At 46.1% G+C, this 25,771-nt stretch overlaps 1 protein-coding gene across 1 annotated transcript; it reads left to right on the top strand.

Moving 5' to 3' along the window:
* Positions 1 to 21,416: 21,416 nt before the first annotated feature.
* Positions 21,417 to 24,711, top strand: LOC109770596 (probable 3-ketoacyl-CoA synthase 20). The gene is made up of 2 exons (XM_020329308.4): positions 21,417 to 22,203; positions 23,698 to 24,711. The coding sequence occupies exons 1-2, from the start codon at positions 21,490 to 21,492 to the stop codon at positions 24,496 to 24,498; spliced, it is 1,515 nt and encodes a 504-aa protein (XP_020184897.1). The 5' UTR covers positions 21,417 to 21,489; the 3' UTR covers positions 24,499 to 24,711.
* Positions 24,712 to 25,771: the final 1,060 nt, after the last annotated feature.

The raw sequence follows: 25,771 nt of genomic DNA, 5'->3' as shown, positions 1-25,771 counted from the left end.
ATGCGAAAGTTAGAGCCGAAATTGCGCGGTTGTATCAGGATGGCCGGACACTCCGGGAATGATCATCCGGGTTTTGGATTTCTCCGAGGATGGCTGGCCGAGGGGAGGGGGGGGGGGGATCGGGGAGGAGGCACTGGAGGCGTGACCGGTCGCCCGCGGGGGCGACGCGGTCGCGAGAGGACAACACCTTTCTTCTATGAGATGCTCACCGTTTTGGATTTTTCTGCCGCAGACTTCGGAAAACAGCCGAAAACCCCCTCAAGATGGCCTCCGATCAAAAAACAGTTCAACACGAAAGTTGTTTGTCTCGTCGAAACGGTCAAGATTGCTTTGGGGCTTGTTTCCATTCGAGGTCGTTTACTGCCTCAAACATGGCCCGCAAAGTACAGCCAGGTTGTAAACCGAACAGTTTTGGAAAGTTTGGATTCCGAGTTGGACCCAAACTAGGGTTTTGAACGTGAATTCTAATCTTTCCTTGAACGGGAAGTCCATCCGCCTCTTATATACCTAAGGGGTTACGGCCAATTGAACAACCTAAGGGGTTACGGCCAATTTGGTATATAAGAGGCGGATGAATAACCTAAGAGTATCTGACTACCTAAATCCCACTGTCCACTATACAAAGTAACAATTTAAATGTGAGGCGGCCCAGTTTTATAGTTGAATCAATCACAAGGAAAACAAACTGCAATCTACATACATATGAAAAGATATCTAAACCACTTTGACTACATCTTTCTTCTTTACCCAACAGTCTGAGCATTAGTAGTATTATCTCTAAAGTTTACACTAGTATTATCTCTGAGACCAATGTAATTAATTTTCTTTACGCATTCCTTTATCAACTGATTCGTGGTCGTAAATACTATCAAATGGCCCTCATTACCTCTGAACTTTTAGGTATTGCACTATACTGAATGGCTGAACTACTCTCTACAACTCTAAGATCAAGACATGTCGCAACAGGGAAACATCTTTACCAATGCAATGAAAAAGCAGTGAACAAGCGCAGATGCATATATTATATCTCCATACTATCCTTTGCTTGAATTGGCTTGTGCGAATCTTCCGAAACAAACAACTTCCGGCGGCGTTGACAGGAACATACTCCAACCATATCTTGCCTGGCGTCTGGATTTTCGCTCTTGCCAGCGACTTGGTGTCGGCATCTCATCTCTCCCATCACAAGAAAACTCATCAGATCGAGTGGTGCCACGCCATGATTTCCTAAAGGAAGGTTAGATCGAGAAAAGGTGTGCTCGTACAGAGTGCTAGGCAGCAGCCACGACATGCATGTATGGCCGGGGCGTCGAAGACATGGCGTGGCCGCTCGACGACGAGACGAGATGTTGGTGTCGCTCACCGGCAGAGCATCGCTTGACATGACATCGCGTGAGGAGAAAGGAGGAGGGGTGGTGGCGGCGCTTAGTCGAACGAATGAACGAACAGAGGAGGAGAAGTCGCGGGTGATACGTCCATTTTGCATCATGCTTTTATATTGATATTTATTGCATTACGGGCTGTTATTACACATTATATCACAATACTTATGCCTTTTCTCTCTTATTTCATAAGGTTTATATAAAGAGGGAGAATGCCGGCAACTGGAATTCTTGACTGGAAAAAGAGCAAATATTAGAGACCTATTCTGCACAACTCCAAAAGTCCTGGAACTTCACGGAGAATTATTTTGGAATATATAAAAGATATTGGGCGAAGAAAGCATCAGAAGGGGGCCACCTGCCATCCACAAGGGTGGAGGGCGCGCCCCCCTACCTTGTGGGCCACCTGGCAGGCCCCCGATGACCATCTTCTGCTATATGGTGTGTTTTGACTTGGAAAAAATCAGAGGGGAGCTTTCGGGACGAAGCGCCGCCGTCTCGAGGCGGAACTTGGGCAGAACCAATCTAGCTAGGTCTCCGGTGGAGCTGTTCTGCCGGGGAAACTTCCCTCCAGGAGGGGGAAATCGAAGCCATCGTCATCACCAACGATCCTCTCATCGAGAGGGGGTCAATCTCCATCAACATCTTCACCAGCACCATCTCCTCTCAAACCCTAGTTCATCTCTTGTATCCGATCTCTGTCTCAAAACCTCAGATTGGTACTTGTGGGTTGCTAGTAGCGTTGATCACTCCTTGTAGTTGATGCTAGTTGGTTTATTCGGTGGAAGATCATATGTTCAGATCCTTAATGATAATTAATAAGTTTCCACCGAATAATTTTGAGGATCATATATTCGGTGGAAGATCATATGTTCTAATCTATGTGTATTGTAAGTTGCATGATTCGTTCAAGCATAATTTTGAGGATTGGAACATGTTTTGTCAAATAGTTAAATCGGCCATTGAAAAAGGACGATTGAATTTTGTTGAAACACCAAGAGATGACCAGTCTATTCTGATTGGTCCCGATGGCAAAAAGTTTTTGCATCGGTTGCTTCAAGCCGATCCATTAAAGAGAAGATAAAAACTGCAGCTGATGGGATCAAGCTTTCAAGTAAAGAAGTTGTTGAAGAGCATAATGAACATAATCTTGAGGGCGAGAATTCCATCGAAGCTACAATGGAGACGCCAAGGACTGGGGGGCAGCAGCAAATCCAACGATCAATGAAAGCAAACCAAAAGAAAACAAATGTCGAAATAAGCGCAAGTGTAAGAGATCAAAAATCACCTTCACCGAACTATTGGAAAAATATTAGAAGATAAGTGAGGAGAAAAGTGCTTATCGGCCGAGTAATTCAAAAGCATCAAGATCATCCCCTAGGCGCAAATCTGAGGGTTGGTATTGGCGAAGTGAGAATTTCAATGCAACATATTCATATCCATATTTTGGGCTGCCAATGCCAATGCCAATGCCGTGGATACCTCCCTATGCTCATGTAAATCTATATCCATCATGGGACATGTATGATACAAGGGCACATTCTCCATCTTATTTTAGACCATCTCACCAACATTATGCAGCTTCGAGAGGATCAACATTTGAACAATCACATGTTAAAGACCGTTTCAATCATAAGGAATCGGTCCAGAACTCAAGGAAGAAGAAAGAGATGGTCAAGCAAGTTTACCATGTTAAAAGAGATGGTCGTAAGTGTGCAACTTCAGATTTGATCTCAAATGAAAAAGAGCCAATTAAAGTGTTGACATTGGCCACTAAAGGCAATGAGATGAAGCAACCAATTGTGGAGAGTCAAAGTGCCAACTCTGAAGAAAAGAAGTTGAGAGTGCACAAGGTAAAACAAGAATTGCCATTGCTTCAAACAAAATCGCAGCTGGGGTGCCCACTCGTCTTATCATGTTGGCAAAAGAAGAAATTACAAAAACTTAGTACACAAGAACTTGAAGAAAGGAACATGGCATGGGTTCCCAAAGGAAGTGCTCAAAATAATTATGTGCAAGCTTCCATTACAAGAAGTGCGGCAAAGGTGAAGAAGGAAAAGAGTGAAAATTATGGAGGACCAAGCCGAAGGTTTCAACATCTTCGGTCTACACATTATCCATATTCATCAACTATGCCATTAACGCCTATGCCATGGAATTCATCATCAGGTATGATTGGTAACCCTCAATGGGCTTATTTTAATCCATGGATGCAATATAATTTCTTACATCATGAAAGGGTATTACCAAGTCACTATACATTTGATTAGCTACAAGTTTGTTGCTGATCTAAAGGGCCAAAATACTTGATTTGTCATTTCATTTGTTTGTTTCGGCTATATGTGCTTTGAATGAAGTTTACATGGTAATGGCCGATATTTATCTATCGTCCTAAGAGTATGTCAATGCATGGCCGGTGTAGTATTCTAACATCCTCCTTAGTTCAATTGGAGAGCGAGACATGGTACGTGCTCATGGAAATTTATATTTATATGTGAATGGAGTTGAGACATCATAACCGATGTCATTGAATACATACTGCATAGACCAATTAATAGTTGCAGAATTGGCTAGGGGGCTTACACTTTATTTTGATATGATTTGGCTTTATGCATCTTTGAGATCTATAAGAGGCCGAATCATAGTTGATTTTATTACTGAACATCAGATTAATGACATGCATAATATTGATATTAGCCTTGTCTCTTTAGTACTATGGAGATTATGTTTTGATGGTTCAATTCGTAGCAATGGCCAAAGTTTTGGTGTTGTTTATATATCTCCTTATGGTACTATTTTTGAAGCCTCATGCCACTTAGAATATTTTCATGCACGATTAATCAAAGCCGAATATGCATTGTTATTCGGATTGAATATTTTCCTTGCTATAGGTGCTATACATATTGAGGCTTTTGGTGATTCGTTATGAGTAGGTCAACAAATATCCAAGGGTTATCAATGTTTTGACGAATCACTTATAGTTTACCTTGAGGTATGTCTAGATATAGAATTTACCTTGGGTTACTTTAGTATTGCTCATATATTTAGACAATTGAAGATCAAATGAGTTGGCATGATAAGCATCCGGCTACCATGTTGATCATGGTGCATCGCATATCTGTCAATAGCCAATGCTTAGTCGCGTCAACATAGGTAAGGCCGAACCGAAGTCCACAACTTCGGCCACTAATGAAATTTTTATGCAGGCAAAAGTAAGGATTGGAGAAAGTTTATTGTTGATTATCTACAAAATCCTAGCAAAAGGGTGAACAATATGGTTCAGAGGATGACCTTGAGATACATATCTATGGAACTTTATCATCGGATTGTTAATGAAGTTGAGAAGGTTTCGCCCAAGTTTGCATCAAGGATTCAAAAAAATAATGACCGATATATAATAATCGCCCTAAGCATATAAATGGCTGATGGAGTGTTGACATCGTCCTTAGAACCAACACGGTACAAGTTATTTTTCGGCACGCTAGCTTTGCCGAAAGACAGGGAGGCATGTGTTGACGCTCAAAAGTGGCATGATTATAAAGAGTAGCTTGAAGCTATGTCAAGATTAATTCAAACTTATTATTGAAAGAAACCATGGGATGGCTCTCTTCGACAAGATCAAGATGGATATGAAGTGTTGGAAATATGCCCTAGAGGCAATAATAAATGGTTATTATTATATTTCTTTGTTCATGATAATTGTCTATTGTTCATGCTATAATTGTGTTATCCGGAAATCGTAATACATGTGTGAATATATAGACCACAACGTGTCCCTAGTAAGCCTCTAGTTGACTAGCTCGTTGATCAACAGATAGTCATGGTTTCCTGACTATGGACATTGGATGTCATTGATAACGGGATCACATCATTAGGAGAATGATGTGATGGACAAGACCCAATCCTAAGCATAGCATAAAAGATCGTGTAGTTCGTTTGCTAGAGCTTTTCCAATGTCAAGTATCTTTTCCTTAGACCATGAGATCATGCAACTCCCGGATACCGTAGGAGTGCTTTGGGTGTACCAAACATCACAACGTAACTGGGTGACTATAAAGGTACACTACGGGTATCTCCGAAAGTGTCTGTTGAGTTGGCACGGATCGAGACAGGGATTTGTCACTCCGTATGACGGAGAGGTATCTCTGGGCCCACTCGGTAATGCATCATCATAATGAGCTCAATGTGACTAAGGAGTTAGCCACGGGATCATGCATTACGGTACGAGTAAAGTGACTTGCCGGTAACGAGATTGAACAAGGTATTGGGATACCGACGATCTAATCTCGGGCAAGTAACGTACCGATTGACAAAGGGAATTGTATACGGGATTGATTGAATCCTCGACACCGTGGTTCATCCGATGAGATCATCGTGGAACATGTGGGAGCCAACATGGGTATCCAGATCCCGCTGTTGGTTATTGACCGGAGAGGCGTCTCGGTCATGTCTGCATGTCTCCCGAACCCGTAGGGTCTACACACTGAAGGTTCAGTGACGCTAGGGTTGTAGAGATATTAGTATGCGGAAACCCGAAAGTTGTTCGGAGTCCCGGATGAGATCCCGGATGTCACGAGGAGTTCCGGAATGGTCCGGAGGTAAAGAATTATATATGGGAAGTCCAGTTTCGGCCACCGGGAAAGTTTCGGGGGTTATCGGTATTGTACCGGGACCACTGGAAGGGTCCCGGGGGTCCACCGGGTGGGGCCACCTATCCCGGAGGGCCCCATGGGCTGAAGTGGGAAGGGAACCAGCCCTTAGTGGGCTGGGGCGCCCCCCTTGGGCCTCCCCCTGCGCCTAGGGTTCGAAACCCTGGGGGTGGGGGGCGCCCCACTTGGCTTGGGGGGGAAGCCACCCCCCTTCCCCCTTGGCCGCCGCCCCGCCTTGGAGATCTGATCTCCCAGGGCCGGCGCCCCCCCAGGGGGCCTATATATAGTGGGGGGAGGGAGGGCAGCAGCACCACAGCCCCTGGCGCCTCCCTCTCCCCCTGCAACACCTCTCCCTCTCGCAGAAGCTTGGCGAAGCCCTGCCGAGATCCCCGCTACTTCCACTGCCACGCCGTCGTGCTGCTGGATCTCCATCAACCTCTCCTTCCCCCTTGCTGGATCAAGAAGGAGGAGACGTCGCTGCTCCGTACGTGTGTTGAACGCGGAGGTGCCGTCCGTTCGGCACTCGGTCATCGGTGATTTGGATCACGGCGAGTACGACTCCATCAACCCCGTTCATTAGAACGCTTCCGCTCGCGATCTACAAGGGTATGTAGATGCACTCCTTTCCCCTCGTTGCTAGTATACCCCATAGATGGATCTTGGTGATGCGTAGGAAATTTTAAAATTCTGCTACGATCCCCTACATGAAGATGGTCTAAAACGGAGCTCGGATGCAAAAGTTATGACAAGTTCAGAGATGCTCATGTTGACACCAGATTAAGGAATGGCTTGAAACCCAATTAAGATGGCCTCACATGGAAAAAACTTCAACATGAAAGTTGTGCGTCTCGTGGAAGCGGTTGATTTTGCTATAAAAAACGTCTCAATCGGAGTTCGTATGCAAAAATTAGAGCCGAAAATGCGCGGTTATATGAGGATGGCCGGACACTACGGGAATGATTATCCGGGTTTTGGATTTCTTCGAGGATGGCCGGACACTCCGGGGATGTTTGTCCGGGTTTTGGATTTTTTCTGCCGCAGACTTCGGAAAACAGCCGAAAACCCCCTCAAGATGGCCTCCGATCAAAAAACTTTCAACATGAAAGTTGTTCGTCTCGCAAAACGGTCAAGATTGCTTTTGTGCTCGTTTCCATCCGAGGTCGTTTACTGCCTCAAACATGGCCCGCAAAGTGCAGCCAGGTTGTAAACCGAAAAGTTTTGAAAAGTTTGGATTCCAAGTTGGACCCAAACTAGGGTTTTGAACGTGAATTCTAATCTTTCCTTGCACGGGAAGTCCATCCGCTCTTATATACCTAAGGGGTGACGGCCGATTGAACAACACACAATCGACAAATCAATCTATCAACTTTTACCTTTACTTTTATCTTCTCCCTTGTTCTTCTTCTTCCTCTTCTTCGTTCGTTTTTCTTCATTGCAGGGCGGCGAACCTCGAGGCCCTAGGGGCGATCAGGTCGACCTAGGACAGCCCATAGCCGCCGCGCGCCCTGACGGGTCCCTCCCGGGCGTGTGGGGTTTCGGGTGTACAAAAGCGCCCGCCGAATTGTCTTGCGTATCGTGTTTCCGGACGGGTCTTCTTCGAGGCGAGCTGCTTTGCTTCACCCCCGGCGTCGAGGATACACGGTGACGTGTTCGTGTGCGAACAGCCATGCTGGCGGCTGTGTCATCCGCCGTCACCGATGTAGCAAAAAATGATCGCCGGTAGTAACAAAAACAAAACCAACAACGGTTGTAACAAAAAATGTCATCCGTCGTCTCGCCATGACTGGTTCTAGCAAAAAGAGATGCAGGTTGTAGCACCGATGCTCGTCGGTTGTAGCAAAAATCCCCATGGTCATAACCTCGACGTCCGCTGGTTCCAGCAATTTTGCGCTGAGAGGTTGTAGCACCGAGGCTCGTCGGTTGTAGCAAAAAATCACCATGGTTGTAACCTCGACGTTCGCCGGTTCCAGCAAAATTGGCCAAGGGGTGTAGTCACATCATGGACGGTTGCAGCTCCGACGTGGCCGGGTCCGGCGAGGCAGGCAGGGCTCCAGTGGCGCGAATCCGAAGCGGATCTGGCCGACGGCGGCCGGATCGGCTGATTCCCGTGGCCACGGCGCCCTGGGGAGGCCTCCGGGCGGTGACGGTTGACCATGGCAGCAGGGCCTGAGAAGGAGGCAGAGAAAGCATAGGCAGAGACGAGCGACCAGAGAAGAGAAAAATGAGGAAGAAGACACACGTGAGGGCCCCATCCTACATGTCGCTAGCCGAGTCGCTGGATGTGTTCACGTGTGGACGCGACCGGCGCTCCGTCGTGAAACGTTTTCCTTTTCATTAAGTTGTACAACAAGATGATCAGAAGAATAATTATGAGTATGGTTTGGTACATTTTGTGGTAATCCGTCGTCCTTTGTAGTGGCAGGAATTGCTGCTTTTCGCTCCTGTAGTGCGGTCGTGGATGCATTTCTTTTCGACGCGTTATGCTGCCGAAATTTCCAGCCGAAATGGCCACGATTTTTCTTGCTTTCTTCTTGTATGTTTGAAAAACTTTTATAAACACCAAAAATATTTCTCGCTTCTTTTTAGTTTTTCTTTATAGTTCAATTGGTTGTAGTATTAAAAGAAAACACAAAAGTACAGTCGACAACATTTTTTGTTCTTTGATGATTCTAAATCTGAACCCAACTTACAAGTCTCATTTGGTATGGCCTAGAAGTTTCTATTAAATATTTTTCCCTAATATACACCAGAAACCACTATTAAAATATTTGTTAGTGCGTATATGATTTAGGAATATATACCATGCTATTCGATAATATTAAAATATGTATGAACACATGCATAGATATGCAAATACATGTGTATATAATATATATAGTTTATGCACTATTAGAAAATTAATTCGAAGAATTTTTAAAGAGATTTTTTGGTACATCATACAATTTAAATTTTGCAGAATCAAAATTTTCAATGATATACATTACAACTGTATAAAAAAGAATAATGTAACTATTATTTGGAAACATTGTTATGTGGATAAGTAACAACATTATATTAGTTAAAATTGTAATGTGTTATATTTAGTTCAAAATAAGTATAAAAGTTTAGTATAAAAACAATTATTTTACGACATAATAGCATTAAAATGGCATCACTGCCAATAGATTTTACAAAATACATCATAACAAAATCAAAATACCAATATTAGAAATGCTATTGTGGTATATCACCATTCGTGTATGTGAGTGGAAAGTGCTGAGGAATGGTTCAAAGACTTTGTTCAAGATGCGGTTGGTATCTCATGGTCTATATTAATCGATTATATTTAAGTTCACATTCCTTTCTTTTGAAGGTGGTTATCCTTTGATAGATTGTCACCCGGAAATAACAAGTGCATCAATGAACCACTCAGGCCAAGACTCTTCAAAGTGGAGCTTTTGTTTACACTTTGTGACACTTGAATAAAAAAAAGAATATTAGGACAAGATGCTAGGATTTCAATCACGCAGAAGAATTTTAAGGACATAACCTTTCGCTTGGTTCTCCAAGTGGAGCTTCCGTTTACTCCAAGCTCTTTCATTCCTTTTAGTTGATGCTGACCTGTAGAAACCACACGAATTAGATTATATCGCCAGTAGTGACACACAGGTTTCATCCTGATGCAGCAGACATAAAAAACAATATAAATCAGCTTGCTACGCCATCCCAAAGCAATTTGACATCCTCAACTGTTAGATTGTACTTACAAATGGTCCAGATCTCCCCGGCATCCCACGCTCATGGCTGGCGATCTCTTTTTTTGATAAACGTCTACCGGCCCAATCAAAGGAGATAATTCATGGGCCGGCCAGCGGTACAACTGCCCTATTTCGTGAGTTAAGCGGTGTTTAACAACAAACTCTTTAGTCCCAAACAAGTTTGGGTAGGCTAGAGCTGACATCCATAATATCTTGCAACCAGCTCATGGCACATGGATAGCTTCCACGCACCCCTGTCCATGGCTAGTTCTTTGATGATACTCCAGTCCTTCAAACCTTTTTTTACAGACTCCTCTACACACATCTCTATGTGCTTGAAGCACTTCCATATGGAGAAAGATGGGCTTACCATGTTCCTTCAATAGCACCTAACCTATGTCGATTTCGGCAGACCGTTCCCCACAGGCGAGAGGCGAATCCGTTCATGGTCCGTTAGGGCCAACGCCATTCAAAGGTTGATGGCCCGCCACGCCTAGAATAGGAATCTTTGACTGGGCTTACACATTCGCTCACTTACGTTGTCCCCCCTCAGCTCACCCTAGCCCCGAGTATGTCGCCTCCCAGGCTTCACATAAAATCTTCACTGACAACATATGCATGCTTTTGTAGGGTAACCCTTGTTACCTGATGGAACTTCCCACATATTGCTGTCAATGACCGCATGTCGCACGACCTCTTAACATTACACCACTGAATCCCCAATCCTTTGCTCATTGTGCAGCGACGGTACCAATATCCACTAATCACTGTTTCTAAATACGGTTTTCGGTTTTTTTACAAGAAAAGCAATCGGGTCCTAGACATCTTCGTCATCGTCGGGGACATCGCCACTTGGGACACCGAAGCTTCCATGGCACCACGCCATAGACTCCATGAAGAAGATGAGTAGCCTCCCTTTAGGCATCTTGGCCGGGAGGAAGAAGTAGAAATGCCGCCCTTCGGCCAAAATGTACGAGGGTGTGATGGAGCCGGCCGACGGCCAAATGTCGTAGCTCGTGCCAAGGCCACTCCTACGTCGCCACCGGATTAGAGCACTGATCTGGTTCTACATCTCTTCTCCTCTTCGTCTTAACCACCACCACGACGCCACTGGCTAGAGAAGTAGCGAAGGGCAAACGAGCTTATTAGTAGATGAGCCAACAGCATGCCCCTTGGCAGCGACTAGCCGTGGGCCAGCCTTGCTGAAGCATAGCCAGCGTGAGCCACCAGCCGTTGCTCGTACGCGGCGGCGATGGTCTCCACATCGGCATATAGCCATACGCCATATGGGCACTACTCGATCTCAACCTAGACCTAGACTCTATATACATAGGACAACGCCGTGCACCTCTCCCATCTTCGCTCCAGCCGGTCACTCCGTCTGAGAAGATAAGGGATTGGGCCAGGAGCGGTGGACATCTCTTCTAATTCGTTGATACAAGAAGCAAAGGAATCAATATCTTGACATAAGTTAGGACGATGGTACTCACATATCGTCCCTTGGGGCGGAGGCACCGTAGAAAGGCGTGCGTGGGTGGACGTACGGTGCAGGCATGACCGCAGCTGACCACATCAGCCGATTATGTGGACCGGCACTTGCCTTTTGCCATCTTGCCATGGGCGGCGAGGCCCATCTGAAAGCTGAATAAAACTGTTTCTTATTGATGATTTGGTGCGGCATACAAGAGTATATAAGAGGGTACAAACCGACTTGGGGTAGGGGTACAAAACTGACTTGGACTAGAAGTCGTATACCATAATGACTACTCTAACATCCCCCCGCAGTATCAACGGCAGGTCGACGACGTTGAGACTGAAACAGATATCTTGAAACGGCTTAGTAGGCAGTGCCTTGGTGAAAATGTCAGCAAACTGAGCCGTAGAGGGAACATGAAGCACCTGAACCTGACCAAGAGCAACCTTTTCACGAACAAAATGAATATCAATCTCAATATGCTTTGTGCGTCGGTGTTGAACTGGATTGCTGCTCATGTAGACTGCTAATATGTTGTCACAGTAGACAATTGTGGCCTGCTCAATAGGCCTGTGTAGCTCGGAGAGTAACTGCCGAATCCAGATTGTATCTGCAACGGCATGTGCCACAGCGCGATACTCAGCCTCGGCCGACGAACGTGAGACTATAACCTGTCTTTTCGAAGACGAAGAAATCAAATTGTTACCAAGAAAAACACAAAAACCGGAAGTGGACATTCGAGTGTCAGGACAACCAGCCCAGTCTGCATCAGAATATGCGGTAAGCGAGTTTGGAGAAGAATTATTGAGGTGGAGACCATGATTGAGAGTTCCTTTTAAATACCGAAGAATGCGCTTAACATGATTATAGTGAGGAACCCGGGGATCATGCATATAGAGACATGCTTGTTGAACAGCAAAAGAGATTTCAGGACGAGTAATGGTGAGATATTGGAGAGCACCTGTTAGGCTACGATAGAGAGTAGGATCGGAAAAGGGTTCACCGGTAGCCGAAAGTTTAAAACTAGTATCGACAGAAGTGCGAGATGATTGACAGTCAAGCATACCAGCACGATTAAGAAGATCAAGAATATACTGGCGTTGGGAAAGAAAAAGGCTGGAGGAATCTCGAACAACAGCAATGCCTAAGAAATGATGAAGGAGTCCTAGGTCAGTCATAGAAAATTCAGATCTAAGAAGAGAGACAATATGATCTAAGAACTTTTGAGAGGAGGCGGTAAGAATGATATCATCTACATAGAGAAGTAAATAGGCAGTGTCAGAAGTTTGATGATACACAAAAAGAGAGGTGTCGGAGAGAGATGGAGTGAAGCCTATTGTTTGAATGAAGGAGGAGAAGCGTTGAAACCAAGCTCGTGGGGCCTGTTTAAGACCGTAGAGAGATTTCTGAAGAAGACATACATGAGTTGGAAAGGATGGATTTTCAAAACCCAGAGGTTGCTGGCAGTAGACAGTTTCTTGAAGGGAACCATGGAGGAAAGCATTTTTAACATCAAGTTGGTGAATGGGCCATGAAGAGGAGACATCAACACTAAGAACGGTGCGAATGGTGCTAGGTTTAACAACAGGAGAGAAGGTTTCTTCGTAATCAATTCCTTGTTGCTGAGAAAAGCCACGACAAACCCACCTGGCTTTATATCGTGAGAGGCTCCCATCGGAGTGGAACTTTTGGCGAAAAATCCATTTGCCAGAAACAATATTTGTATTGGGAGGACGAGGAACAAGTTGCCAGGTGTTGTTTTGAAGTAAAGCATTATATTCTTCTTGCATGGCAGCGGCCCAATTGGGATCAAGTAGAGCAGTTTTGTAATTCTTTGGAAGAGAAGTGAGAGATACGGAGGTATGAAGGTTTAGGCGGTCTTGGGGTTGATGAAATCCTGATTTGGCCCTAGTACGCATGCGATGATCATTAATCGGGGCTGCTGTAGGAATAGCACGAGGGGGTAAGGTGGGTACTGGTGAGTCCGGCGCAGCGGAAAAGTCGGACGAAGGAGTAGGGCTGGGTAGTGGAGTGGGAGCAGGGCTGGGTGGTGGAGTGGGAGTAGGGGTCGGGGGTGTTGGGGAGGGAGCAGGGGTCGGGGGTGTTGGGGACGTCTCGGGTGGGGTGAGTGTATGGTTGGGATTGGCTATGGTGGGTGTTAATGGTGGTGGTGATAAGTTGTGTTCGGCAGGTAGGGGAGTATATAGTTGGAAAGGACGGGGAGAGGGGGTGTTTGCGGAGCTAGGGGTGTTGGATGGTGTAGTAGTGCGTTGTGAGAAAGGAAAAATGTGCTCAGCAAACGTGACATGACGAGAGACATGAACGTGTCCGGTGTGAAGGTCGAGACAGCGATAGCCTTTGTGCTTGTCAGAGAAGCCGAAAAAAGCACATGGGATAGAGCGTGGTGACAATTTATTTGCAGAAGTGGCGTAGGCATTGGGAAAACAGAGACAGCCGAAAACACGAACCGCGGAGTAGTCGGGGTGGGAAAGAAAGAGGGAATAATAGGGAGTAGTGTTGGGTTTAGTTTTGGAAGGTCGAATATTTAGAAGGAAGGTGGCCATGTGTAGGGCTTCAGCCCAAAACTTGGGAGGCATAGATGATTAAATGAGGAGAGTGCGAACTATATCATTGAGGGTGCGAAGAGAGCGTTCTGCTTTACCATTTTGAGGGGAGGTGTAGGGACATGAGAACCTAAGCAGGATGCCATGTTGTAAGAAGAAAGTACGATTTTTAATGTTATCAAACTCGCGACCATTGTCACATTGGATAAAGCGAATTGGGAGGAAGAAGTGAACAGACACATAGCGTTGAAAATTAAGGAAAAGAGAATGGACCTCGGATTTGTTGCGTAGAGGAAAAGTCCAGACAAAGTGGGTGAAATCATCTAGGATAACAAGGTAGTATTTAAAACCCGAAACACTTGCAATGGGAGAGGTCCATAAATCACAATGTATTAATTCAAAGGGATAAGTGCTACAAGAACTAGAGGAACTAAAGGGAAGACGCACATGTTTGCCTAATTGACAAGACTCGCAAAACACAGAATTATGAGAGTCCCTATTACATGGTATGGTAAATTCACTAAGCATAGAAGCTAAGACGGCGGGGTTGGGATGGCCCAAGCGACGATGCCAGAGATCGACGGAGGCCAGCATGGATGTTGGAGGGGTGGCGGCAGGAACTCCATTAAGAGAATAAAGATCACCGGAGCTATTGAAGCGAGCGATCTCGGCCTTGGTCAGGTAATCCTTCACAGATAAACCAAAAGGGTCAAATTCAGCCGAAACTAGATTGTCGCAAGTAAATTGGCGAACAGAGATAAGATTTTTAATGAGGGCGGGTGCAACTAGAACATCGCGAAGTAAAAGAGGTTTGGTGGAAGAGGGAAGTTGAGCCTGACCAACACAATATATAGGAATAGATGATCCATCTCCAAGGATAATGGAAGGGAAAGGAGATTTAGTGCAAGAAGATAACCAATTACTAGATGCAGACATATGACTAGAGGCCCATGAATCAAAGATCCAATCCGTACCTGAGTTTCCTTGTGCAGCAGAGTTATTCATGGCCTGGAGAAAGGCAGCTTGATCCCAGCTCGGCGTCGCAGGTGAGGGTGGCGTCGGAAGCAGTGCCGGCGGATACGATGGTGAAGGCAGTAGGGCCGGCTGGGGAGTGTAGTAAGCATTGGCCGGCTGTAGTGGGGGTGGCGTCGGGAGCACGGCCGGCTGAGGTGTGTAGTAGGCGCCGCCGTCGGTGCTGTAATGACCATAAGGAGCATACGTCGGGGCGACGTGATAGGCATTGGCCGGCTGTCGGGGGTTGAGAACCCCGGGAGCACCAGTAGGCGGCCGAAGGCCGGGTTGCCAGGCACCTGAGTATGCCGGCGGAGCACCGAGGGTGGACGGAGCGGACCAGGGCATGGGCCATGCTTGAACAAGCCCCGTCCAAGGATCATGAGGAGGCCGCCATGCAACCGCAGATGGAGCACTGGTGGGTGGTGCAGGACTCGGTGCTGGTGATGTTGTAGGCGGAACCGAACGAGTCGACGGCGGCCTGTAGATAGGGTTTTTGCCGCGGTAGTTTGGACTAGGACGCCAGCCTGGGGGCGGTTGAACAGATGACGATGCGGACGGCCCGGCGGCAGGAGCCGGCCTGGAAGGCGGCGCTGGTGTAGACGGCAGAGGAGGATGAGCCGCAGCATGAAAGACCTTGGGGCGAGAGTCCTTGCGAGCTTGTCTTTCCGCCGCGAGTTGTAGCAAGGAACGAACTTCAGCAAAGGTAGGAGGGGGTCGTATCATCGGTATGAACGAGGCTTGCTTGTCAAAGTCTTCGCTGAGGCCGACGACGACGATATTGATTAGCTGTGAGTCGCTAACTGTATCGGCGAGTTCGCGGAGCTCATCACCAATGGTCTTAACGCGCTGGCAGAACAGGTTCACCGGGGCGTCTCCTTGCACCATATTGCGAAGCTCGGTGTGGAGAGCGTTTTTCCGAGCGTCGGTGTTGCTTTGGAAGAGCTGACAGAGGGAGTGCCAGATGTTGGCAGCGGTGGCGCCGTCGTGATCGAGCATGTTGAAGATTTCGGTGGTGATGCGGGTGTAGAACCACTGGACGATCGCGAGATCGTCTTTCAACCATTGCGGATCGTCGGGGCGGGGAAGACAGTTGGCGGGGACATGCGAGCGCAGGTTGCAGCGGCCGAGGTGGAGATCGAAGAGATGTCTCCAATGGTAGTAGTTGTGGGCGGCGAGATCAAGAACTATGGGGATGTAGGGGCTGATGTCGGAGATTGTGTCAGCAAGAGATATTGGTGTGGCGAGGATGGGTGCAGGGTAGTTTTGTGGAGCTATGGTAAGGGCCGAGAGAGAAGCGGCCGCGGCGTTGGCAGCCTTGGCGATGAGTGCGGCCCGGCGCTCGAAGTAGTCGGGCGGCGGCGGTGGCGTTGGCGGAGCCATACCCTAAACCCTGGGACCGGTATCTGATACCATGAAAGCTGAATAAAACTGTTTCTTATTGATGATTTGGTGCGGCATACAAGAGTATATAAGAGGGTACAAACCGACTTGGGGTAGGGGTACAAAACTGACTTGGACTAGAAGTCGTATACCATAATGACTACTCTAACACCATCAATCGTCTGGCGTGCCTACCGTTTCATTAGCATGTGAATCTTTACCTTTATAGAACTCATGATGTTTAGCGTGCAATCAATAACATACAAAATATAGAATATCCATGTAATTAACCTGTAACTAATATCCTACCTAATATTAACATGCAATCAATTTTTTGCCTAATATCAACATACAATTAATTTTCTACAAAGATGTGATATCAAGAACATGACACTGACTGCGCTTCAACGACATAATAGCATTAAAATGGCATCATTGCCACTAGATTTTACAAAATACATCACCACAAAATCAAAATACCAATATTAGAAATGATGTAAGTGTATACAAACCTCTTCGCAAATTTTTAACACAGTAGCCATTTGCCATGTAGATGATAGTTGCCAGCGTGGATCAAGTTCTACCGCCGTTAACTATGAAGGTGGCCCATTATACCCGGCCATCAGCGTGTATGGTGGTAAGAAAAGGGTCAGATCCAGATATATTCCCCTGCACCCACCTCAACTCCTTCATCGTTGCCATGTTGATGAGAAAGAAAAACATTAAACACAAAACAAAACTGGACTGAAAAAAAACTAGGAATGATCATTTGGATCAGCATAGCAAAAAAGGAGGGCCAACTGCTTGGCTAAAACTATATAAACAGAAAATGGATGATGCCAACTAATATGATGTTCATGTGCAACTATGAAAACTCAGGATGACAATTGCAGACTACCAGTGTGCAACCTGCAAAAAAACCAAGAATATACTTGACTTGACAACTACAAAGCTAGGGGATGTGCAACTATAAGCATGATATTGCAAGAAGAAAACGACAACATAAAGAAAAAAGTTTGCAAAAAATCATTCAATAACTCATAAACCCAAATATATACCCACATACCTCAGCATCTGCTGCAGAAGATGAGGCAGCTCCTCCAGCAACTCCTGCCTGCACACATGGTGGTATAAATGATCACATGTAAAAACATGGAGCATACCGACTAATACAAAAAAACATTCTACAACAATGAAAAGTAGAGCATGCCAACTCATGTCAACTTCTGAAAAAACTCTATTTAGATCAAGATGACCAATGATGTCAACTGCAAGATGGTTATTGTGCAACTACAACAAATAGTGGTGCCAACAGCTGCATAATTTCATCTGTGTCTAAAGTGAGAAACACTCATATTCGAGGATCTATTTACCTTAGTAGATGATTCAGCTCCCCCTGCAACTGTTGCATGTCTAGTACGCTTTACAATCCGAAACCGATCAACACCCTAATAAAATAAAAACATGGGCATGAAAAAAAAACAAAATTTATTATATAACCCACAAACCAAAATAAGGTGCTTGCGTCTTCAGCATGACACTTACCTCAACTTCCTCTCCCTGCTGATCACTATGCGAGCATGGCTGACGATGAGCAGCACACTTCGAGTTCCGGCGAAGGGGCCGATTTGCAGAACCCTAATTAAGCAAGCAAAAAAACAGAAAAGGATATAAGCATATATGGATAAGTTGAAAAAACTCAAAGACACAGAAAAAAAAATGAAAAAATACATCTTCATTGCCATCCGCATCTCCTCCTATTATAACCATTTTTAGCCTGCAGGGAAAATACAAGAAAAAAACCATAGTAGTTAGAAGATGCGCAAGCAAACTAGAAAAAACATAAAAGATTGCTTTGATTTGCAGACCTCTACACATAAGCATGACACCTAGTGCAAAAACTATAGAACATGTGGATAGCCAACTACTACAGTGATGCAGCCAACTGGGCAGTCAACTTGTGCAACGGGACAACATATAAGCCAACTAGTTCACTGAGGCAAGTAATAACTAGGCAGAAAATAGTTCACTAAAGACAGCCAGCTGAGTATGATAACTTGTGCAACTGGGACAAACAAAAAATGCATAGCCAACTAGAATATATGGACAAGTATGCAGCAAAAAATGGACAGGCTATCCACCAACTGTGATTAATCTCCTGGACAACTAGAATATATGGACAAATAGGTGCAGCAGCAAGGCACCTACAGGAGCAACTCGAACACGGAAGCAGGCCAACTTGTGCAACTCAACAACATATAGACAACCAACCTAGTACAAACAGGAAGCCAACTAAGCATGACAACTAGTGCAAAATGCAGCACATGTGGACAACCAACTAGTATAGGGACGCAACCAACTGAGCGGGCAACTTGTGCAACTTGTGCAGCCAACCGGGTAGAATTTTGTGCAACTAATCATCAAAATAGAACTAGTCCAATCAACCATTGCATTGCACACATCTACCAACACACAAAAAAGACTAGGAGAAAGACTAGTACAAATCATGAACATTGTTTAATTGCCAACAAACGGCACCCCTGCACCCGAACAACAAACAATAATGAGGAGGACATCAAAAAATCGACCCAAAAAACACACAACGGGCGCTATGGAAGAGCATCTCGTGCTGCCTGTCGTACCCGTGCCCTGCCCCAACTACATCTCTGTGCCATGAATCCCCACCACAGCGGGGGTGTGCTACCGAACAACCAGAGAACACTCAACCGCAGGGGACAAGAGATGTGCAAAATCGACCACAAAAGTGAGAGGGTTTGGCGTCGTTTTGAACCCTATGAAGGCTTCCTCGCAGTCCGGCACATCCACGCAACCGCAACAATGGCGTTCCCCCTTCAAGACAGAGAGAGTGAGGAGAAAGCAGAACACACCTGCAACGCCGACCAGCACCAGCGACTCCTCGCAGAGAGCCACCCGAGACCCCCGCCGCCGATTTGAGGACTCCGCCGGGCCTCACCCATACCGCGACCCGTTTGGTGGAGAGAACTGACGAAGACGAAGGAGAAGAGAGAAATGGGGAGCGAGCACCGACGGGAGGAATTTCAGGCACAGATTTCGAAACCGCCGCCCACGGCCCCCACTCCTCCCCCCTCTATCTCTTACAGGTGGGCCACAGCGCGTTCGGATGGAGACAAAACCGCCCACGACTGTGGACGGCACCAATCCGACCAGGTGCCACCTGGCCCGCGCAGGGGGTGATCCGCGGCGCGATCGTGCGGCCAGGACGCGGCCGCCCGTTGTCTCCGTTTAGTGCGCGTGCACTTTTTAGATTTTAGTTTTTTTTTTTGCGTGCCATTAACTAGGCCCCCAGCACACGTTGTGGATGTCGAGCATAGCAATGGAATGGATCAATCCTCTCGAGGGTTGACCGCGGGAGCGTAGAAGTAGGACCTACAGAAAATCTTCAACGCTGAACCCCCCTGCTTGCAACCAACTAGGGCACGTACACGCGGCCGATGGGCGAGGAGCAAAGTCACTCTTTTGACCCTTTTTTTTAAGTTTAGCGTGATATGAACCATGTTTTGTAAGAGTGAATATATCTAGATCTGACCCTTTTCTTATCGCCATACACACTGACGGTAGGGTATAATGGACCACCTTCATAGTTAACGGCGGTAGAACTTGATCCACTTTTTTTTTGCGGGTGAGAACTTGATCCACGTTGGCAGCTATCATCTACATGGCAAATGGCTACTGACACAACTCTTGATCGTAGACCATGTTAGCCTACCGTTATACACTTTGCGGTAGATAAAGCAAGTAGTTCGGCCAGATTCGCGGCTATAAATAGAGTGCTCTGCATACTAGTATCGAAGCAGCATGTTGGGCGAACCATCCTGTGGTTGGATGGTTAGGAGGACAGTGATATTCTCACTTCATCAGACTTCAAGTCTAGGTGGTTGCATTTTTTGGATTGATTTACGATTTTCTGGATTGTATCTTACTCCCTCCGTCTAGGTGTGTAAGTCATCTTACGTTGTGCACCGCAACCAAGGTGAAGAGAAAAACGAGAAAACTTAATGTCTTTTTGCTAATTAATAGCATTGCATGCAATGAACTAACCACTGCATGTCATGTTTGGTAGTCTTAAGTCATTGAAAGCATGCACGGCCCACATCTCTTATTGGTTGATATGTCACAAAACAAGAAACGAGGAGAGAGTTAATGTACCGTGCCTAAGTGTTTTGGGATTATTTGGTTTTCGTAAGGTAACTTACACACCTAGACAGAGGGAGTAGTAATTTCTACAAAAATCAATAACAGTTTTGCTAAATCTCAGTCAATTGAGATTTGATTAAGTCTCAGCCAATGCTATATCCATGAGACCTTACACTAAGATACATTTTTTTCCTTCTAGATTTTTTCTTGCATATAATATCACTTGACTGAGACTTGACCAAATGTCAGTCGACTGAGACCTAGAGACACCCAATCAATAAATATGGCAGCTGGCAATTGGCAACGCCAAAATACTATGAGATTCCTCTAGTCTAAGAGCAAGTACAATAGTGAACTTATAGCCCGCTTATCTGGCAGTTTTGCCTATATGAAGAAGAAAGATGTGAAAATGTATATGATGAGTAGGCTCTCAGTGCAAGAGCCTAACTATATACGCATTCCTAGGTAAATGCAATAAATGTGAAGAAAGAGATAAAGAAAATATGAAAAAAAATACTAATGTAATAGCCAACCTTATACCCCACATTATTGTATGGGTGTATATAGATGAGGGCTATAAATGATATGGTGATTCCTTATAGCCATCAGTTGGCTATATTATTAACCATGCTCTAACAAGTGCTTTACCGAGTAGGACCTCCTTCGTGTTTCTGCAAGGGAACAGCCTCTGTACCAATCTTAAATATTGAGGGTCAGGCACGCACGTTGCAGAATTTAATCCCATGGCAGCTTACTTTTGACCATTGCTCACTGCTCCCTGATACTGTACTAGAAAGATCAAAATCCATGTGCTGCCTGCCCATACAATACAATGAGTAGCTGGTAGACGGAGAAAAACAGAGACATGAAACCGTGGGAAAACGGAAGTCGATCGATCGAGAAGCCAGCTGCAGCGGCACGCCACAGTTATTACTTCATGTGCCGCTGGCCTCCTCATCAGCCACCTGCCACACTCCGGCTTGGCATTAAGGCCTCCCCCTCCTCCTCCCCCAACCCTATAAATCCACGCGTGCTCGGCCTACTGCTCGCACTCCATTCACGGTTCGCCAAGGTCAACAAGAGTAGTGATAGATAGAAGAGGCCACCATCACCATGGATCGGCAGCTGCTGAGGACGGTGAAGCAGGCGACCAAGAACCACGCCGGCCTCATGTACCACCGTCTCGTGGGCCACATCCCCCACCTCCTCGTGGTCACGCTGCTCGTCGTCGTGGCGCCGCAGCTCTCGACGCTGACGCCGGAGAAGGTGCGCGCCCTTTGGAACACAGCAGTGAACGCGCCGGCGCTGGCCATGGCGTGCTGGGCGGCGGCGCTGGCGGCGTACACGTACGCGTCGTCCCGCCCTCAGCCAGTGTATCTAGTGGACCTCGCCGGGTACAAGCCGCCGGTGGAGCTGGAGGCGTCGCGCGCCAAGACCATCGTGCACTTCTCGCGGTGCGGGCGGTTCAGCGAGCAGAGCATGGCGTTCCAGAAGCGGATGCTGGAGCGGTCGGGGCTGGGCGAGGCGACGCACTTTCCCATGTCGCTGATCCGCCTCCCCGTGGACATGTGCGACCGGACGGCCATGGAGGAGTCCCACGCCGTGATCTTCGGCGTCGTCGACGAGGTCCTCCGCAAGACCGGCGTGGACGCCGGCGACGTGGGCGTGCTCATCTTCAACTCCAGCCTGCTCAGCCCGACGCCGTCCTTCACGTCGCTCATCGTGAACCGCTACGAGTTCCGCGACGACATCGTCACGCACAACCTCAGCGGCATGGGGTGCAGCGCCGGCATCATCGCCATCGACCTCGCCAAGCGCCTGCTCCAGGTACGTACTCCTACTGTACGCGACCGAGCACATGCACGCTGACTGACTCACTGACACCTATCTTAATTAGGTATTAATGTCTAGCGAGTGCATTGGTGCATGCATGCATGCATGGGCGGCCAATAGCTGGTCCTCTTGGGCGGCCCGTATGCATGCATGCATGTCGTTCAGATGCGTATGGAGTAAATAAATATAGTATACGTACCTTTTTTAGGCGGGCGCACAGTAGTGTTTTTTCTATGACCGACTATTACTTTAGGAAAATGTCAATAATAACTAGTACTCCCTCCGTTTTAAAATAGATGAAAATATAGTGCCCATTTTGTTTGTACATCTCATTCTTTTGCGGCTAAAAATAAGATGTGCGCAAACACATATCATGCATATCTTCATAAAATATAGGGCTTAAGCCATAATGTAAGAATGATGAAAATTTGCTTCATACTCTTGAGATGCTCCCTGGGGGTATATCTAATCTAGATCTAAATAAATTAAAATACGATGCATTGCACATCAACGTCGAATGATTCGAATCACTTGTGCTTTGTCCATTTAATTTCTACAGAAATCAATAAATATGGCAGCTGGCAATGCCACAATATGAGATTCCTCTATGACGAGGGCTTCACTGAGTAGGACCTCCTCCATGTTTCTGCCAGGGAACAGCCTCTGTCTCGGTCTTAAATATTCAGGCTCAGACACGCACATGGCAGAATTTAATCCTATGCCAGCTTACTTATTGACCATTGCTCACTGCTCTGTCCCTACGGTGCACCTTTTTTTTAGTATTTCTTCTGGGTTTTTATACTCCCTTGGTTCCTAAATAGTACAAGTCTTTGTAGAGATTTCACTATGGACCACACATATATACATCTAGAGGCATCTTGAAGTGTAGATTCACTTATTTTGCTCCGTATGTAGTCCATAGTTGAATCTCTTATTTAGAAACGGAGAGAGTAGTCTGCATGTAAGTTTTGTACAAGATCAAAGTATCTACAATTTGCTTAAAATTATAGATAAAAGTGTCAATATTCACAATGCCAAATCAATATCATTTGATTCATTATAAAATATAGTTTCCTACCACATATATTTAGTATTGTAAATTTTGATATTTTTTAATATAAATTTAATTAAACTGTATAAAATTTGACTTGACACAAATGTTATACACGGAGTTAAAAGGAACAGAGCGAGCACCTGGTAAAGGGAGAAAAAAACACTTGATACCGGGTAAAAAACGCAACTCGATCGAGGAGCCAGGCTGCCCGCCATCGTCGCAGCTAGGGGGGGCTAAACCGAGAGCCATGCGCCCATGCCCAGGCCATAAATAAGACCACATGATGGTCCATTCCATTGCTCCAGAGATCCACAGCGTGTACTGGGGGCCCTAGTTAATGGCGCGCAGCTAAGTTTAGGCACTAGTTAATGGCGCACAGCGTGTACTGACGTGCCAACGTTGATCTCATCATTTTCTGTGGTGTGGTGTTGCAGGTACACCGGAACACGTACGCGCTGGTGGTGAGCACGGAGAACATCACCCTCAACGCCTACATGGGCAACAACCGTCCGATGCTGGTGACCAACACGCTCTTCCGTGTCGGCGGCGCGGCGATCCTCCTCACCAACCGGGCCGGCGACCGGGCGCGGTCCAAGTACCAGCTGATCCACACCGTGCGCACCCACCGCGGGGCGCACGACCAGAGCTACGGCTGCGTCACCCAGGAGGAGGACGAGGTCGGCGAGGTCGGGGTCTCCCTCTCCAAGGAGCTCATGGCGGTCGCCGGCGAGGCCCTCAAGACCAACATCACCACGCTCGGCCCGCTCATCCTGCCCATGTCCGAGCAGCTCCGCTTCCTCGCCACCGTCGTGCTCAAGAAGGTCTTCCGCGCCCAGGTCAAGGCCTACCTGCCCGACTTCAAGCTCGCGCTTGAGCACTTCTGCATCCACGCCGGCGGCAGGGGCGTCCTCGACGAGCTCGAGAACAGCCTCAAGCTCAGCCCCTGGCACATGGAGCCGTCGCGGATGACGCTCTACAGGTTCGGCAACACCTCCAGCAGCTCCCTCTGGTACGAGCTCGCCTACTGCGAGGCCAAGCGGCGGATCAAGAAGGGAGACCGCGTCTGGCAGATCGCCTTCGGCTCCGGCTTCAAATGCAACAGCGCCGTGTGGAGGGCGCTGCGTACCATCGACGATGCCGGTGAGAGCCCATGGACCCAGGACGTCGATGTGCTCCCGGTCGACGTGCCCAAGGTGGTGCCCATCGATGAGACCTCTTACCAAGTCCCAATCTAGCTACCTCTTTCCCCCAACCCAGCTAGCAAGCTAGCTAGCTGGCTGGCTTTGCGTTCTTGGAGCATGTATCATCAATTTTCAGGCTTAATTAATTAGTTGAGATTTTTTATGTTTTCATTATTAATTTGATTTTCATGTAAAAAAATCTCAATGAACTGGCAACAAAATTCAATCGATTTATCAACCAGCATTAGTGTTGCCGTGGAGATCAAATATATGGACCCGGATATGTCGCTGACGTTCGACCTGGGAGAAACCCCCCAAAGACAGAATCATTTGATTATTAATTAGGTGAGAGTTTTTATATGTTTTGATTATTAATTTGATTTTCATGTAAATCTCAATGAACGGGCAACACAATACAATCAATTTATCTATCAGCATCACTGTTGCTGTGGAGATCAAATTATGAACCTGGATATGTCGCGGACGTTCGATCTAGGAGAAACCCCCCAAAGACAGAATCATTTGATCTAGGAGGGATCCTCCAGCGAACAGAAACATTTCCTGGGAGGAACTCACAAGTATGAGTAAAATGCACGTATGGTCCTTAACTTGTTGGCAATGTCCACAATGGACCACAAACTCGGAAACTGCTTCAATACGGTTTCAAAGTTTGAGAATACCGCTTCAATACGGTCCTCAAACTTGGCGCACTACTCCAGCAATACGTCTCACATACGTTGCTAAGAATACAATGATGAGCTAGAGTATATATATTGCGTTTCTATGTAACACTTCAAGCGATATTTTTGAAATATTTTTATAGATGGCGCTCCTATAGGCTCGCACAAGTTTCTTCCCAAGGTCATGTTTTATTAATATTATTATTTCCCCATTTGGAAAAAGAAATGAAAGAAAAAATGAGTTGCCATAAAAGTTAAACAACGTGTTAGTGCATTTAAAAAAATGTTCAACATGATTTTAGAAAAATGTTTCACATGTATTAAAAATTTGTAAACATGTTTTGGAACATGTTTCACATGTATGAAAAATTGCAAATGTGTTTTTGAAAAATGTCCGTCATGCATTCAAAAAATTGACAACGTGTATTTCAAAAAATGTTCAACCCGTATTAAAAAGTATTGTGTAAATTTCAGTATCGTCATTCAGGACCACAAGCGCGCACAATTATTGTGTATTTTCACTGTATTCGTAAAATACACAATTATTTTAAAAATGACAATATTGTATTTTGAAAACTGTTCAATGTGTAATAAAAATTGTTAAATATGCTTGTAGAAATGTCAGAATTATTTTACACAATATTTTT

This window comes from Aegilops tauschii, chromosome 6 (assembly GCF_002575655.3).
Source record: "Aegilops tauschii subsp. strangulata cultivar AL8/78 chromosome 6, Aet v6.0, whole genome shotgun sequence".
NCBI lineage: Eukaryota > Viridiplantae > Streptophyta > Magnoliopsida > Poales > Poaceae > Aegilops > Aegilops tauschii.
The sequence above is the reverse complement of the archived record's forward strand: the minus strand, read 5'-3'. Positions and strand labels throughout refer to the sequence as shown.